Consider the following 13,463-nt stretch of genomic DNA (forward strand, 5'->3'; position numbering starts at 1 on the left):
AAAACAAACAAAACATACACGTCTTTCTTTTTATATTTTTTTCTTAATTTGTATTTTTCTTTGAATTGTATATTTTTTCTTTACATATTTGTGACCCTGCTTGTAAAAACAAAGCTAAAGTCTTGAAATCTTATTCTGAGATAACAAGCATCAAATTTGATAATTGAAAACATGATCTTACTCAGTCAATGTTAAATATATATATCAAGGTTATATTTTTACTGAATGTTCTTTACATTATTTAGAAAACATATAAACAACTTTAGCTGGGTTTTCACAGGCAGGGTCGCATTGAATGGTATTTCCGATAGGAACATACTGAAAATCGTAAACTTTTCTCAGTCCAAAATGTAAGACGAAACATTTTTTGTTTTTTTCTTTTCATTTCTTCTCACAAATTGCTTCATTTTTGACATTGCACAGTGGTAGAATATTGTCGGGTAGTGAAGATATTAACAGAAACAACTGCAAGGGAAACTTTTTTTGTTTGGATCACATCACTGTAATAGTGAAAGTTGGATCTACTTAAAAAATTACTTCAACTGGTAACACTTAAAAAATGTAGGTTTTAGCAACCAAAATTTTCTTTAAGTGAAAATTGTAAGCTTTATCAACATTTTATTTCACTTGAAGTCAAATACAATGTAAAAAGTGAAAAGTTAAACTTAAAAAATATAAAATTATATATTATATTTTATATATATATATATATATATATACAATTGGTAACACCTAAAAAAATATTATTTTTTCAACTAAAATTTTTTACATAAAGTGAATTTTTAAGTTGAATAAAGTAAAAATTTTTGGGTGTTATCAATTACAGTATTTTTTTATTCAAAGTTGATTCAACTTTATACAATGTAGGTGTTACCAAGTTATTCCAACTTTCACTTTTTACAGTGTAAGATCCTTTTAATATTTGGTGAAACATTTCTAAACATGAATTAATCTCCCAATTACACAAAAAGTCATTAAATATCAATGCTGCACATTCACTTTTTCAACAATCCACAGTTAAAAGCAAACTCAAAAAGGTTGGTTTAAGTGCTGTATTAACCATTTAGACGGCCAGTCCAGTCGCATATGGACCGTGCAGCAGTGCAAAAGCACACAAAGCAGTGGGACCTTGACAAAATAATTTAAAGGTCTGAACATCTTTGTAAGGGGGGCAAAGCGTTGCAACCTATTGAGTGAACTCTTGTGAGATAATGTAGGCAACACTAAACTAAATTCTTTGGTGTTGTATTAAAAACCCAAATACTATATTGTAAAATGCATGTGTACGTGGTGTAGTGCTAATTCTCTCTACGGTCCCTGTTTATTCGTGACAATCTTATCTGTTGAACTCATGCTATGCTATGTACGTATGTCTGCTTTGAAGTGCTTCTTGTTTATCCTCTATATTCTATTTGTATATGTGGCTACGCTGATCAAAATTTCGATATAGTGCAAAAGTGTAAACGTTTTAACGTCTCTTTTTTTAAGATAACAAAAATGTACAGAAACCATAACATAATAATAACATTATTATTAACAATAGTCAGAATAATTAGAATAATAATAATAATAATAATAATAATATAGAGGAATGTTTGGTTCCAGCAGCCCGTCAAACTTCTTTCAAGTATCTCTCAACGACGCACACAAACGTACACAAATACTCCCGTAAGCACACTGTACATACACACACGTTTTGTATACACGGACACACACGACACACATTAAATATACATACAAAGTAGAAAAAGGCGACTTTTTCTTTTTTTTTAGTTCGTAAAAGTAAATAGTTAAGAAACGAAAACAACACCTTGATGAAAAATATATCATAATACTTGACAAGTTGCATAGTTTTGAGATTTCTTTTTCAGGCACCTCATCTACGTGATCTCTCTTTCCGCAGCGCACGTTCGCGCTGCAAAGTAGGCCGCATAAATACCCTCTGACCTCGCTCCCTTTTCTTTGTAACAAAAATATATATATTATATTTTCTTTTCTCTTTTGAAAGTGCCACAGAGTAACAGATACCCATTGGATTCTAAGATGACCACGCACGAGTGGTTGAGAGAAAGAGAGGTCTGTCAGCTTGAGTTTGTCTTGAGGCAGTGAGATCTCCTCCCTCTACATCTCCTCGTTTTTCTTACCCTCCGAGTCATTCGTCATGGGGCTAAAGTTCTTGCCCCTACCACCCAACCTTGCGTCTATGTCTCTTTCCCTACCCTTCTTCTTTTCTTAGGTTTCTTACGAACAACCGCATTCTTCTACAATCATATGCTGGATGTCCTTTTTGACGATTTTCTGCTCCTCGTTGTAGTACAGCATGGACATGGCCCGCAGGCGCGTGGGCACGCAACACGACTTGATGTTGTTAAAGGGGCTATACCCTCTCATGCGATAGTGGTTGATGACGGTGGAATGGAAAGACAGCGAGTTGCCGGTGATGCTCGCGATGTGGCTGGGACAGTCTCCTTCGCAGTAATTGGCGTGATATCCGGACGGAGCGATGATCCAGTCGTTCCAGCCGATGTCCTTGAAGTTTACGTAGAACTGACGTTTGCAGCAGACGTGCACCTTGGCGTCACATTCCAGGCCCCTTTTGCGACGTTTCCGAAGGGTGACGTCATCCATTTGTCTGACCACTGCCATGAGGAACGGCCGGTGAGATTGCTCGCGTTCGCCGCCTCCTGGAGTCACGAGCACGGGCGTGGCTCGCGCGTCTGCGCACAGCGGACACGACACGCGCAAGCTCAGCGCGCTCCCTCCTTGCTGCAGTAATGCCTGCACGGTGGCCGACACTGGAAACGTGTGCCAGCCGCTGCGGCGCGTGTCCACGGACTTCTCCGCCAGAATCTTTTCCCCCGTGCCCTGCTGCAGGAGCAGCCGAATGGTGACGCTAGCGCGGGTACGGTTGCCCTTCGGCAGTCGAAGAAAGATCCAGACGTTGGCTTGCTCCACGAGAGACATCTCGCCACCTTCCTTGGAGATGAGAAAGTTGATGAAGCCCGGAGCTTCACCTGAGGGAAAGGAAGACAGACAGACAAATGTGATTAGTCAAATGAGCTATCTCTTTTATTGCCGTACTTGTTTTTCACTTTAACCCGAGGCTTCGCTTGACTTTGGAAACAGTATGCCAGCCACATCACAGCTGACACTGGGAGTGGCGGCATCGCTGAAACAATTACGCTTTGTGAGCCGTTTTTCGGGGTTTTTGCAAAACAAACGTCTTTTGTTTCATGATAGGAACATGTAGTTATGTATCCCTTTCCTTCGGAAATGTGAATCAGCTGTTCCTAAGCACACGCTTCCAAACAAACAATCCCTCCCACTCGGCTCTTCCCATACCACATTGAAATTTAAATAATGGAAGGTTTTAACAAGATTTCAACCAACTGCATCACCTCTCCCAGTAGTTAAATGAGCAATTAAGAGCCCGCTTGCCTAAAAACAAGGAGTTTGCTGAATGAAGGGTAACACATAATGACCGTAACAACGTACAGCGTGCAGCTGGAAGCAGTGATGTGGCATGTGGCTTGCTGTCTCATTGGATTGTAAATGGCTGCTCCCTCTGGCTTTGATTCACGCTGGGTTATAGACACAGGCAAGGCCTCTGGAAAATCTCAGTTCACGGATCATTTACGTACTTCTAAACAAATCCTCTTCAGTTACAGAGTTAAATTTGATTTAAATCCATTGCACTTTATTTCTAGTTGGTGGTAGATTTCTTGCTTTAAAATTGGTTACCCTGTCAATCGTCTAATACAAGGGTGGGCATTCCTGGTCCTGGAGGGCCACTGTCCTGCAAAGTTTAGCTTCAACCCTAATCAAAACACCTGAATGCCATTTCCAAGTCACCCTGCAGCCTTTGATTAGATTGTTCAGGTGTGTTTCATTAGGGTTGGAGCTACTGTAAACTTTGCAGGACATTGGCCCTCCAGGACCATGAATGCCCACCCCTGGTCTTATAATATTGTAACCATGTCTGTGAAATCCAGGCTCATAATCTAATAATGAGATTAGGAGCATCAAAGTTTGATTTGTATCTTACTCAGTCAATATTAAAGATAATAAGGATGATTTTATATAGCTGGGTTTTTACAGAAACGGTCACATATAAAAACTATTAATGTGAGGGATTACTGTAGCTCTGCATTACCAACCCGAAAGGTCCCCAGGGAACACCTAGTATAGTTTAAAATCACATTGGATGAAAGCATTTGGCAAATGCGTAACTGTAATAGTATTAAACCAAATCATATATTCAGAAAGCATATTTACATAACCATGACATAATTACAGCCATGCCGTTTTACAAGTGCATTGGTGCGCGCATTCGCAAGAGCGTATTTAAGGATCCTGGCCCAAACCCATCTGTCCAAACACAGCCGAGCTTCACAAACGCGGTCTAAAAATAATGAGCCTTTACCAGCGGTGGACAATGCATTGTTTCCCTTTTAATCTGCGCCCAGTGAAAGAAACATTTGCTAAGCTGAGTAAACCCTTCAGCTGCCCCTCTCCACGTCTAAAGAAGAAAGATGACCGCCGCCGTGCGCACGAGAGCATGCAACTCTGCATGCCTCTGAATATGTTTGTCAGCGAGCAAAAGAAATTTTGAAATTTGAGGAGAACTACTACAGACCCGTGCGGTAATCCCTCAACAATAAACACCAATTTAACCGCGAGGGCAGAGTTTGCACAGCTGTCCTGCGCACAAAGATGGAGAATAACATTTACGCATTCCTCCCCACCCCCCTATCCGTGTCTTCAAAAGGGGCGGGAAGCTGAAGTATAGAATCACCTGGGAATTTAAGTGTGTGTGTTGGGGGGATGGAGGGATGTCCACTCCTCTTTAAACATGGCTTTAGTTAATGTATTCTATAATCCCCTTTTCTTTCAGGTTTACCTTAGGGGGAATCGCACTCTTTCATCTCCTTGTTGGCCTTCTTTCATATTGTATAGCTTGCTATGGCTGAGCGCTCGAAGCTCAATGGCTTTCAGAGTAAAGTAGCCCGTAAACTGAAGGTTGTTGAAACACACCTCTTTGCGTGGACGTTTATATCGTTCTTGGTTAACTGTTATTTACTTTTGGCTAATTTGTTGACAATACTGATTTAAGGCAAGCACATGGTGGTGGAAAGCATACGATGCTAACATTTAGTGGAACCATGCACCTACCATGTTCGTAGTTTTGAGGTAGTTTTAGTTCAACCTCAAAAAAACAATTAGGCTATGAAAGACCAGAAGGACGGGATGCTATGGTGGTGTCATGAAAGCACATCCTGAATCCCTACAGATATGAAAGATTGTTGACCCGATTTCTTCTCTGACCCAAAAAGATGTTAAGTTAGAAAAAAGGCTGACGGTGGAAATATGACTCTTTTAATGGTGTGTGGGAGTGAATGATATGAGTTCCTCGCCTGTTATGCAACATATTTCAGACGTGGTCCTGTCAGCCATGAGGATAGATTTCACAGACTAAACAACTCTGGCACTTGAGTACGCCGTGTGAGCTATAATGTCATAAAATATCAAATCATTAAACATTTGGATAGTACTAGCTTGAACTGAAATTAATAATGCACAAAAATATTTTTTTTAATGTTGGGTATACAGCATACTGTATAGGTTTATATAAAACGCAGTGGTTGCTTCTGTAAAACAGTTAAAACAGACTGATCTCACGGCAAGTCGTGTTATAGTCACGAAAAATGTGATTAATTTATTTGTGTCCATTGCATGAAATTCAGCATTTTTATGCTTTGAGCACAAATAGTTTTCATGTCCGTTTCACAACTTTCTTTTTCGTGTCATTTTATATACGGTTTTCTCATTGTTTTATCCTATTTTCTTACCATTGTCGCTTGGGGTTGGGGTTAGAATCACTTTCTGTTACATTTTTATACATCCTAACCCAACTCAAGGCGAGAATAGTTTTAAAAGCGAAAGAAAAGCATGTAGAAACCAATACATAAAAGTACATCCTAACCCAAACCCCAAATCTAACCCCAACCCCAAGCGACAATGATTTAAAAATAGGAGAAAAAAATGTAGAAAACAATACATAAAATGACACGAAAAGAAAGACGTGCCACCGACACGAAAAACTATTTATAGAAATTTGTGCGAGTTAGTTTTAGTTTTAAAAGCGAAAGAAAAACATGTAGAAACCAATACATAAAAGTACATCCTAACCCAAACCCCAAATCTAACCCCAAGCGACTATGATTTAAAAATAGGATAAAAAAATTAGAAAACAATACATAAAATGACACGAAAAGAAAGACGTGCCACTGACACGAAAAACTATTTATAGAAAGAGTGACACGAAAAAGACATTCAAGGCACAAAAAACCACTAAATTTTGCACCATGGACACAAATCAAATCAAATTTATCGTGACTATAACACGACTTTCCATGAGATCATGTTGAGTTAAAACAACCCAACATTTATACACTGGGGCGTCCCTTTAAAAAAGTACACTTTTGCACCTAAAGACTGCATATTGGTACATCAAAGGTACATATCTGTACCTAAATGGTACATTTTAGGACCTTTTCAAAGGGCACCGTCCCAATGACAGCTTTTGTACCTTTTTTGTGACCATGTGGAGAGACAAACACTTCAATCACACGACATCCTTTAGCATCATAATGCCACTGAATAGACAACAAAACTATTGCTACCGGTGCACAGCATGTCGCGCAGCATAAACTCCCTTTATGACCTTTTCTACCATAAAAAAGCAATTAAAGCTTATTTCACAACCATAACACTTGTATACAATCTCAAGCAAGTGTCCCAATATCGGCAAACCGTTTTTTTTTAATACCCCGTGCACCACGTGTCGTAAAACCCAACCATCTTTGATATGTGCCACTCTTTATCTGGACCTCATCACCCACAGGCACCGACAGCAGGTCTGATTTACTGCCCCATCTAAGTCCAACAGAGCCCCTGCAGGCCAACGCAGCTCCCAGGGAACGATGAGAGTAATGAGGAGAGTTACTGCCACCCGCCCCCTTCTTCTTCTCCTAAGGCTCAAGGCTATGCTGAATAAGGACATGATTTTTAAAGTTCAATATCAGTGCATTTGTACCTAACATGTTCTTGCTATCGATAGTTTGGACATTTTAGGCCAAGCCAGCATCTGCAAGCAATAACCATCTCTCACACACGTTTGGATAGTTGGCATGATGCTGCAGCATCCTTTGAAGCCAAGCGAGCTTTAAGCATCACATGTCAGAAGCGGTGAGGTGTCCCGTAACCTAAGAAAGAGTTTTTTTGACCACACTAATGCTAAGGGATCTTACTTAGATGGTATATGAAGAAGCTGCTCTGTATGGTTTAGCAGCGTCCCCCAAATAAGCCGAGGGTACTCTTTTTAAATAGAGATTCTAGACATTACTACCATAAAAGGAAGAAAATTCATTCTCATGCAGCTTCTCCTTTATGCAAAGACATGATAAAGGAAAAATAGGGAAGTTTTCTCTCCTTGTTTTTATTATTGAAAGAAGTGCAGAATTTTAGGGTTTTCCCTGTGATGAATTACTCCGAAGAGTAGGAGACGTGAAAGAAGTAAATATTGAGTCATTGTTTCAGAACATGTCAAGCTTTGAATATGCAACCCACACGCCTAAATGACATCAGGGGCAAAACACTACAGTAAGTGGCTGCACGTGTACACCGACTGCTACACACTTATTATAATATATTTACAGGGTTAATAAATCCTTTCTTGTATTGTATTTTGTGTAGGGTGTTTTTCTATGTCAAGATAGCCGTGCGTTTCCGAACCAAGTACTTTTGTTTGTTTTATATTTATTAATCGGTGGTTCTGTTATTCCTCAGCCTTTAGTATACCCAGTGCCGGAAAGTCTGCAGACTAAAGGTCTTTCATTATTCGCAGCGCTATGCTAACATACACAAGCACTGATTAGATGTGGCTGCAGGCTATACGTTTAAATTCAGAGTAATCAGCCTTAGCATGTAACCCTTAGTTAACCAACACACTGTATGTAGAAAATAATAGTTTACACAACTATTTCCTTTAATAAAAGCAGCTGAGATTCTGCAGCCGGCGGACACATCTTCATCAAGGCCATTTCTACATCTAAAGCTAACTATGTATGACATACAGTATTTAATCCTAAGTATGTATATTATATTATCAAACGATGATTATTAAATGATTAAATTCGTTTTAGTACATCATACGGTTTCTACGTGTGAGACCATTACGTGAGCATTGGTTTTCTCCAGACAGACAGTGAATGCATACAGTAAGTCTGGTGCTTATATCATTCGCATTATTACAGCTGTCTAAACACTTCAAATCAAATCTGGGGTGTAATAAGAACCAATATGCAGAACAATGCATTACAGAATTTCGTCGAAAATCAATGACGTCTGTGCCAAAATATATTACGCGGTGTTGCATTGCAGACTAAATGATATTTGTTCGTCCTTTGTGATCTATAATCATTTAATATTATTTGACATCTTACTGTCTGTTGTGACTGCAAGTGTCTGCCATCATCAAGCCTTATTCAATCCCCCCTTGTGGTAGGGTATGAGAACGGCTCATTTTTGGACATGTATACCTGTATATCACATATATAGTCTGTTTACAGTAAGTGCACAGGTAAGAGATTATCGCGAGATGATGGATTTGGCGGGAAGGGGCGAGGGAATTTATGGATTTGTTGAATGCGAATGTGTCTTAAATACATATTTGTTTGATTATAAGTCATGCTGGTTTTAATAGTAACATCAAATAATTTTGTGCAGACATATAAAAAGAGGCATATGAAATGTATTGCAAAATACATGTGCATTAGTAATACCAACTGCAAAAATAGAAATGTTGAAATGATAAGATTACTTGTATTAATAAGTTTCATGTCATTTTTGTAATTGATTTAACTTTAATTTTTAAAAAACTAGTAGCACTGTGGTTCTTTTTCATCACTTGGTGATATTATACAAGTTTTTACCTGGCACTTAAGATTTTAAGGGTATGTTTCTCATAAAGCATCTTGCTCTTATGTGATAAAAAAATTCCAGTTGCAGCCAATATAAACTCAAACTAATGTCAAATTATACCTCGTTTTTCCCATATTCATTCATTACTCACTGTTTGGACACATCTCGTATCCGTTTATTTTTCCACTACTTTATAAATCCGACTTGTTGTTTCTACGTCTTTTTTTAGCTCCCTAGAGCCGTGAAACATTCATCTTTCAGACAAGCAATCCAATTGCACCGTTTGCTGCTTTTTAGGTCTGACACATCTGTTGAGTGCTCCTGCAGCACACGGCGGGCTGTCCTGTCTCTCCGTGTCACTCATGACCCGTTTGAGCTGTGTGACTCAGAGAAGAACCCGATCTCTCCTCACATCACGGGCACCTTTGAACGGCGCTCGCTGCAGCCGACAATGCCTTTGAAAACCGACACAAAGGCAGTTTTTTTCACCCATAAAGTCCTATTTTTATCTCTAAAAAAGTCACTACATAGGAGGCTGTCAGTCCCCGGGGAAGCGCTCCTGTGCAAAGCTTATACGGCTGGAAGCCCCGGGGGCCTTCGCGGATAATCTGATTCTCTAAACCAGCAGGAGGTTTGTAGGAACCTCGAGAGGGGGAGCAGATTGCCGCAGCCCTAACTGCTCTCTATCTCTGAGTTTTGAGTGGTGGCAACAGGTTTCCCTAAACTCTTCCAAAACTGAACAATACTTGAAGGTAAATTTACTTTTTAAATCTGCACTTACCGGCTTCGGCAAAAGTGATAATTTCAGTCTGTTCCGACTGTTCGGTCTCCGAACGGCCGCTGGCCTCGTCCTCAATCAGGACGCTCCCGTCCTTGGCAACCCGCCCCACGTGCACCTTTCGGATGGCATTGAGAAGTGCGGCACGAGGCACCGGGTGTGTGATGTTGGGGCGTTCTTGCAGGTGCAGCATGTTAAGTATGTGTCTCTTCACTGCCTCCACCACATCTTGCTGGGCTCCCTCGTCCTCGCCCTCCTTTCGAAGCCGTGCCAGGGCGCAGGACGGACAGTCCGTGGAGGCTGCCTGTTCGAACGTTGCCAGGCTCCCTTTGGTGACCATGGCACTGAGGGAGCAGGTCTGGATGAGCAGCAGGAGGATCCCGCTTAGTAGAGGGAGATGGGGCATCCTTAAAGTCGGGGGTGAACTTACTTGAAAAGTTCCTTGCAAAAATAAGAGCTAAACTACAAGGAATAAAAAAGTGAGGAAAAAGTATAATCCTTTCTAGGAGTAAGGGTGCTGATGGAAAAGCAGGAACGGTGGGTTTTTCCTCCTTCGGGTCCTTGAGAAGTTTGTATGGGACGGGCAGTCGGCTTCTGGATGTGCCCCAGGGAAGCAGTGCGCTCGTAAGAGGTCTGGGACTGCTCACTGTGCAGGAGTTGAATGGTTTTGTTGAAGTGGGCTGGACTCTTTCACTGGCTCTTGCTCCCCTGTCTCTCTGTTTCTACTTCTTCTCCCCTCCTTTACACAGTAATTATACTTCCCAACCTCCCTCCCATCCTCTTTGCTCCCTCCCTCCCTCTCGGTGCGTTTCCTTTTTATTTATTTATTTTTCTAATTGTTCTTTTGTAGGGCAGAGTAACTTTCCCCCCGCAGGGCTCATAGACCTACGCAGACATGACAAGTGATTTGTTGGTAAGTGCTTGCTATGCTTCAGTCCACACCTCTGTGTCTGACTTAGTCATAGTGCAGTCTGCAATGATGTTCATTCATATGTAAGCTGCACATAAGTGCCATACTTATATTGTATTTGATTGTAAGTGATTGTGTATTAATCCAAATGAAGCATTTCCCAGCCATGCAATATTGTCTCAACACATCATTTCCTCTTAAATGTGTTAGCCAATTTCGGTCAGTTTTCAAGTTTTCACAGAATTTCATTTTTCTGCTTTGCTAACAAGTTACTGTAAAAAAAGCGTCGTCTTGACGTCACGTTGAAGTGATGTACTGTATGATGTCGCTCATTCTTCCCCTTTACTGCCGCAACACATGCCGTGTGCAGATTAACCAGGAAGTGCCCGGAAGGCTAACTTCCTGTTTAATTGGTTGAGGACAGATGTCTGGGATTCACAAGCAGCTGGACTTGTGACATCATCAAAGACCGTGCAGAGGGCATGCGTGGGTCGTCCGTCTGCAAACTCATGTGTAAGGGATCCCTCAGTCATACGAGTCAGAAGACACCGTAGGAAAAAAAAATATCTTCACCATATAAGACGTGGTGCTCAACTAATGTGTGTTACTCAGACGGTTCTGATTCAGGAGACCTCCCTTCACGATGATGCTGGTTGAGGTCAGTGTCTAATGTCTGCCATGAGAAAGTCAATGTCTAGTTTAAGGGATGTCTAGAAAGTTTTTTTTTAGATATTAATCTTTAGGGTCTGTTATCCAATTCTTATCAGTAAATGTGGGTCTGAATTTCTTTAGATATTATTATATTAATTTATTCAATAAGTCTTATTTATATTCATTATTATTTATATGTGATTTTACTTTTTTATAACGTTTTTGTTATAAATCACCTTAGTTTGATTTAGATATCTGTGTAAGGTAGACTTTACTTAGGTAATTATATTTTGTATCACTGTAACATAGGAGTTACTCCCTCTTGTGGTACAAAATGCTTATTGCAGAGAGTTATAAGGGCAAGAATTGCTACTGTGCATACATACATTATTTAAAAATTTGAAAAATAATCATAAAAATAGATATATAATTATACTAATATAATAATGCTTTTATATAAATACAGTATGTTACTCTTATATTTGGTGTTTAATAAAAGTCTTACCTAATAAATACTTAATGTGTATCAATAAAAAAATAAAGTAGATCTTTACTATCAATATCATTAATTTTAACTTTTATAGTTATTATTCTTTATTTTGTGCGTTTTCATTGTAATATGCATATATCTTTAATTTAGAGAACTGAACAGCCATCCTATTGGGTTTTATTTTGTTTTATACATTTGACAAAATGCTTTTTCCAAAGTGACTCAGTGCATTCAAACTATACATTTTAATTTGATTTATTAGAATAGTTTGTGTATTCCCTAGGGTCAAACCCATGACCTTTGCATTAAATGATTCGTCCATTTTCTTAAAAAAAATCCAGATAATTTACTCACCACCATGTCATCCAAAATGTTGATGTCTTTCTTTGTTCAGACAAGAAAAAAATTATGTTTTTTGAGGAAAACATTCTAGGATTTTTCTCATTTTAATGGACTTTAATAGAGCCCAACACTTAACAGTTTTAATGCAGTTTCAAATTGCAGTTTTAAAGGACTCTAAACGATCCCAAATAAGGCATTTTTGACAAGAAAAATTTAAAATATGCACTTTTAAACCACAACTTCTCGTCTATCTCCGGTCATGTGACGCGCCAGCGCGACCTCACGCAATACGTCATCACATCAAGAGGTCACGGATGACGTATCGAAACTACGCCCCATTGTTTACAAGTGTGGAGAAAGAGGACCGTTACGACGTTTTTGTATGATACTAATTAATGTCTTTGTGTCAGTTTATTGTTTAAAATGGTCCACAAATGTGCGTTTCATATATGCAACACGTGACCTTTCGACGTCATTACGCAATTACGTGAGGTTGCGCTGGCGCGTCACAGGACCGGAGATAGACGAGTTTAAGGTGCATTTTTATTTTCTTGTCAAAAATGACAATCGTTTCGCTAGATAAGACCCTTTTGCCTCGTTTGAGATCGTTTAGAGTCCTTTGAAACTGCAATTTTAAACTGCATTAAAACTGTTAGGTGTTGGGGTCCATTAAAGTCCAAAAAAATGAGAAAAATCCTGGAATGTTTTCCTCAAAAAACATAATTTCTTCTCCACTGAACAAAGAAAGACATCAACATTTTGACATGGTGGTGAGTAAATTATCTGGATTTTTTTTTTAAGAAAATTGACTAATCCTTTAAGCTCTACCAATCGAGCTACAGGAATACTGTAGTATAATATATCCTAAAATATTTTTATTTAAATATGCATCATAAATTGTCTTCGTTTAGAGTTGTAATTTGCCTTTAGCTTTAAACTAAATAGTGAGGGGAAGACATCGTCTACCATTCACTTTAAAATGTAAGAAAATCAACATTGCATAATCAGATTACATAATAAAAGCACGAAGAACTGAAACGTGACAATTGTATAATGTTTTCTTTACAATCTAAAACTACATGTTAACAATTTGTTTGAATTGTTCTTCATTGCAATTGCCGCTTTGACTTGTGTTTGGTTTGTGTGGTTAGCTTTCGGTTATGTAATGATCATAGCACGTGATGTCAAGTCATCAATGTGTATACTACTGAGTCAAAATCGCATTAATATTTCACATGATACTTTAGAAATGTTTTTGTAGTGTACAGTAAATAAAAAATGCTGCATTAAGTTAAAACTTCTATTTTAAA

The 13,463-nt window shown here is 39.0% G+C and overlaps 1 protein-coding gene across 1 annotated transcript; it reads right to left on the reverse strand.

Moving 5' to 3' along the window:
* Positions 1–748: 748 nt before the first annotated feature.
* Positions 749–10,736, reverse strand: inhbaa (inhibin subunit beta Aa). The gene is made up of 2 exons (XM_065294744.2): positions 9,764–10,736; positions 749–3,014 (listed from the first exon to the last, which is right to left on the reverse strand). Exons 1-2 carry the CDS (start codon positions 10,164–10,166, stop codon positions 2,242–2,244), a joined length of 1,176 nt encoding a protein of 391 aa, XP_065150816.1. The 5' UTR covers positions 10,167–10,736; the 3' UTR covers positions 749–2,241.
* Between the last annotated feature and the right edge of the window lie 2,727 nt (positions 10,737–13,463).

Source organism: Paramisgurnus dabryanus, chromosome 22 (assembly GCF_030506205.2).
Source record: "Paramisgurnus dabryanus chromosome 22, PD_genome_1.1, whole genome shotgun sequence".
NCBI classification, from domain to species: Eukaryota; Metazoa; Chordata; class Actinopteri; order Cypriniformes; family Cobitidae; genus Paramisgurnus; species Paramisgurnus dabryanus.

Bases quoted from the DNA above. Each gene is read 5' to 3' on its own strand.
- inhbaa (XM_065294744.2), bottom strand. From the start codon at position 10,166: ATGCCCCATCTCCCTCTACTAAGCGGGATCCTCCTGCTGCTCATCCAG. The intron at 3,015-9,763 runs GTAAGTGCAGAT...CCTTTCCCTCAG, and splicing joins TATCACTTTTGCCGAAGCCG to GTGAAGCTCCGGGCTTCATC.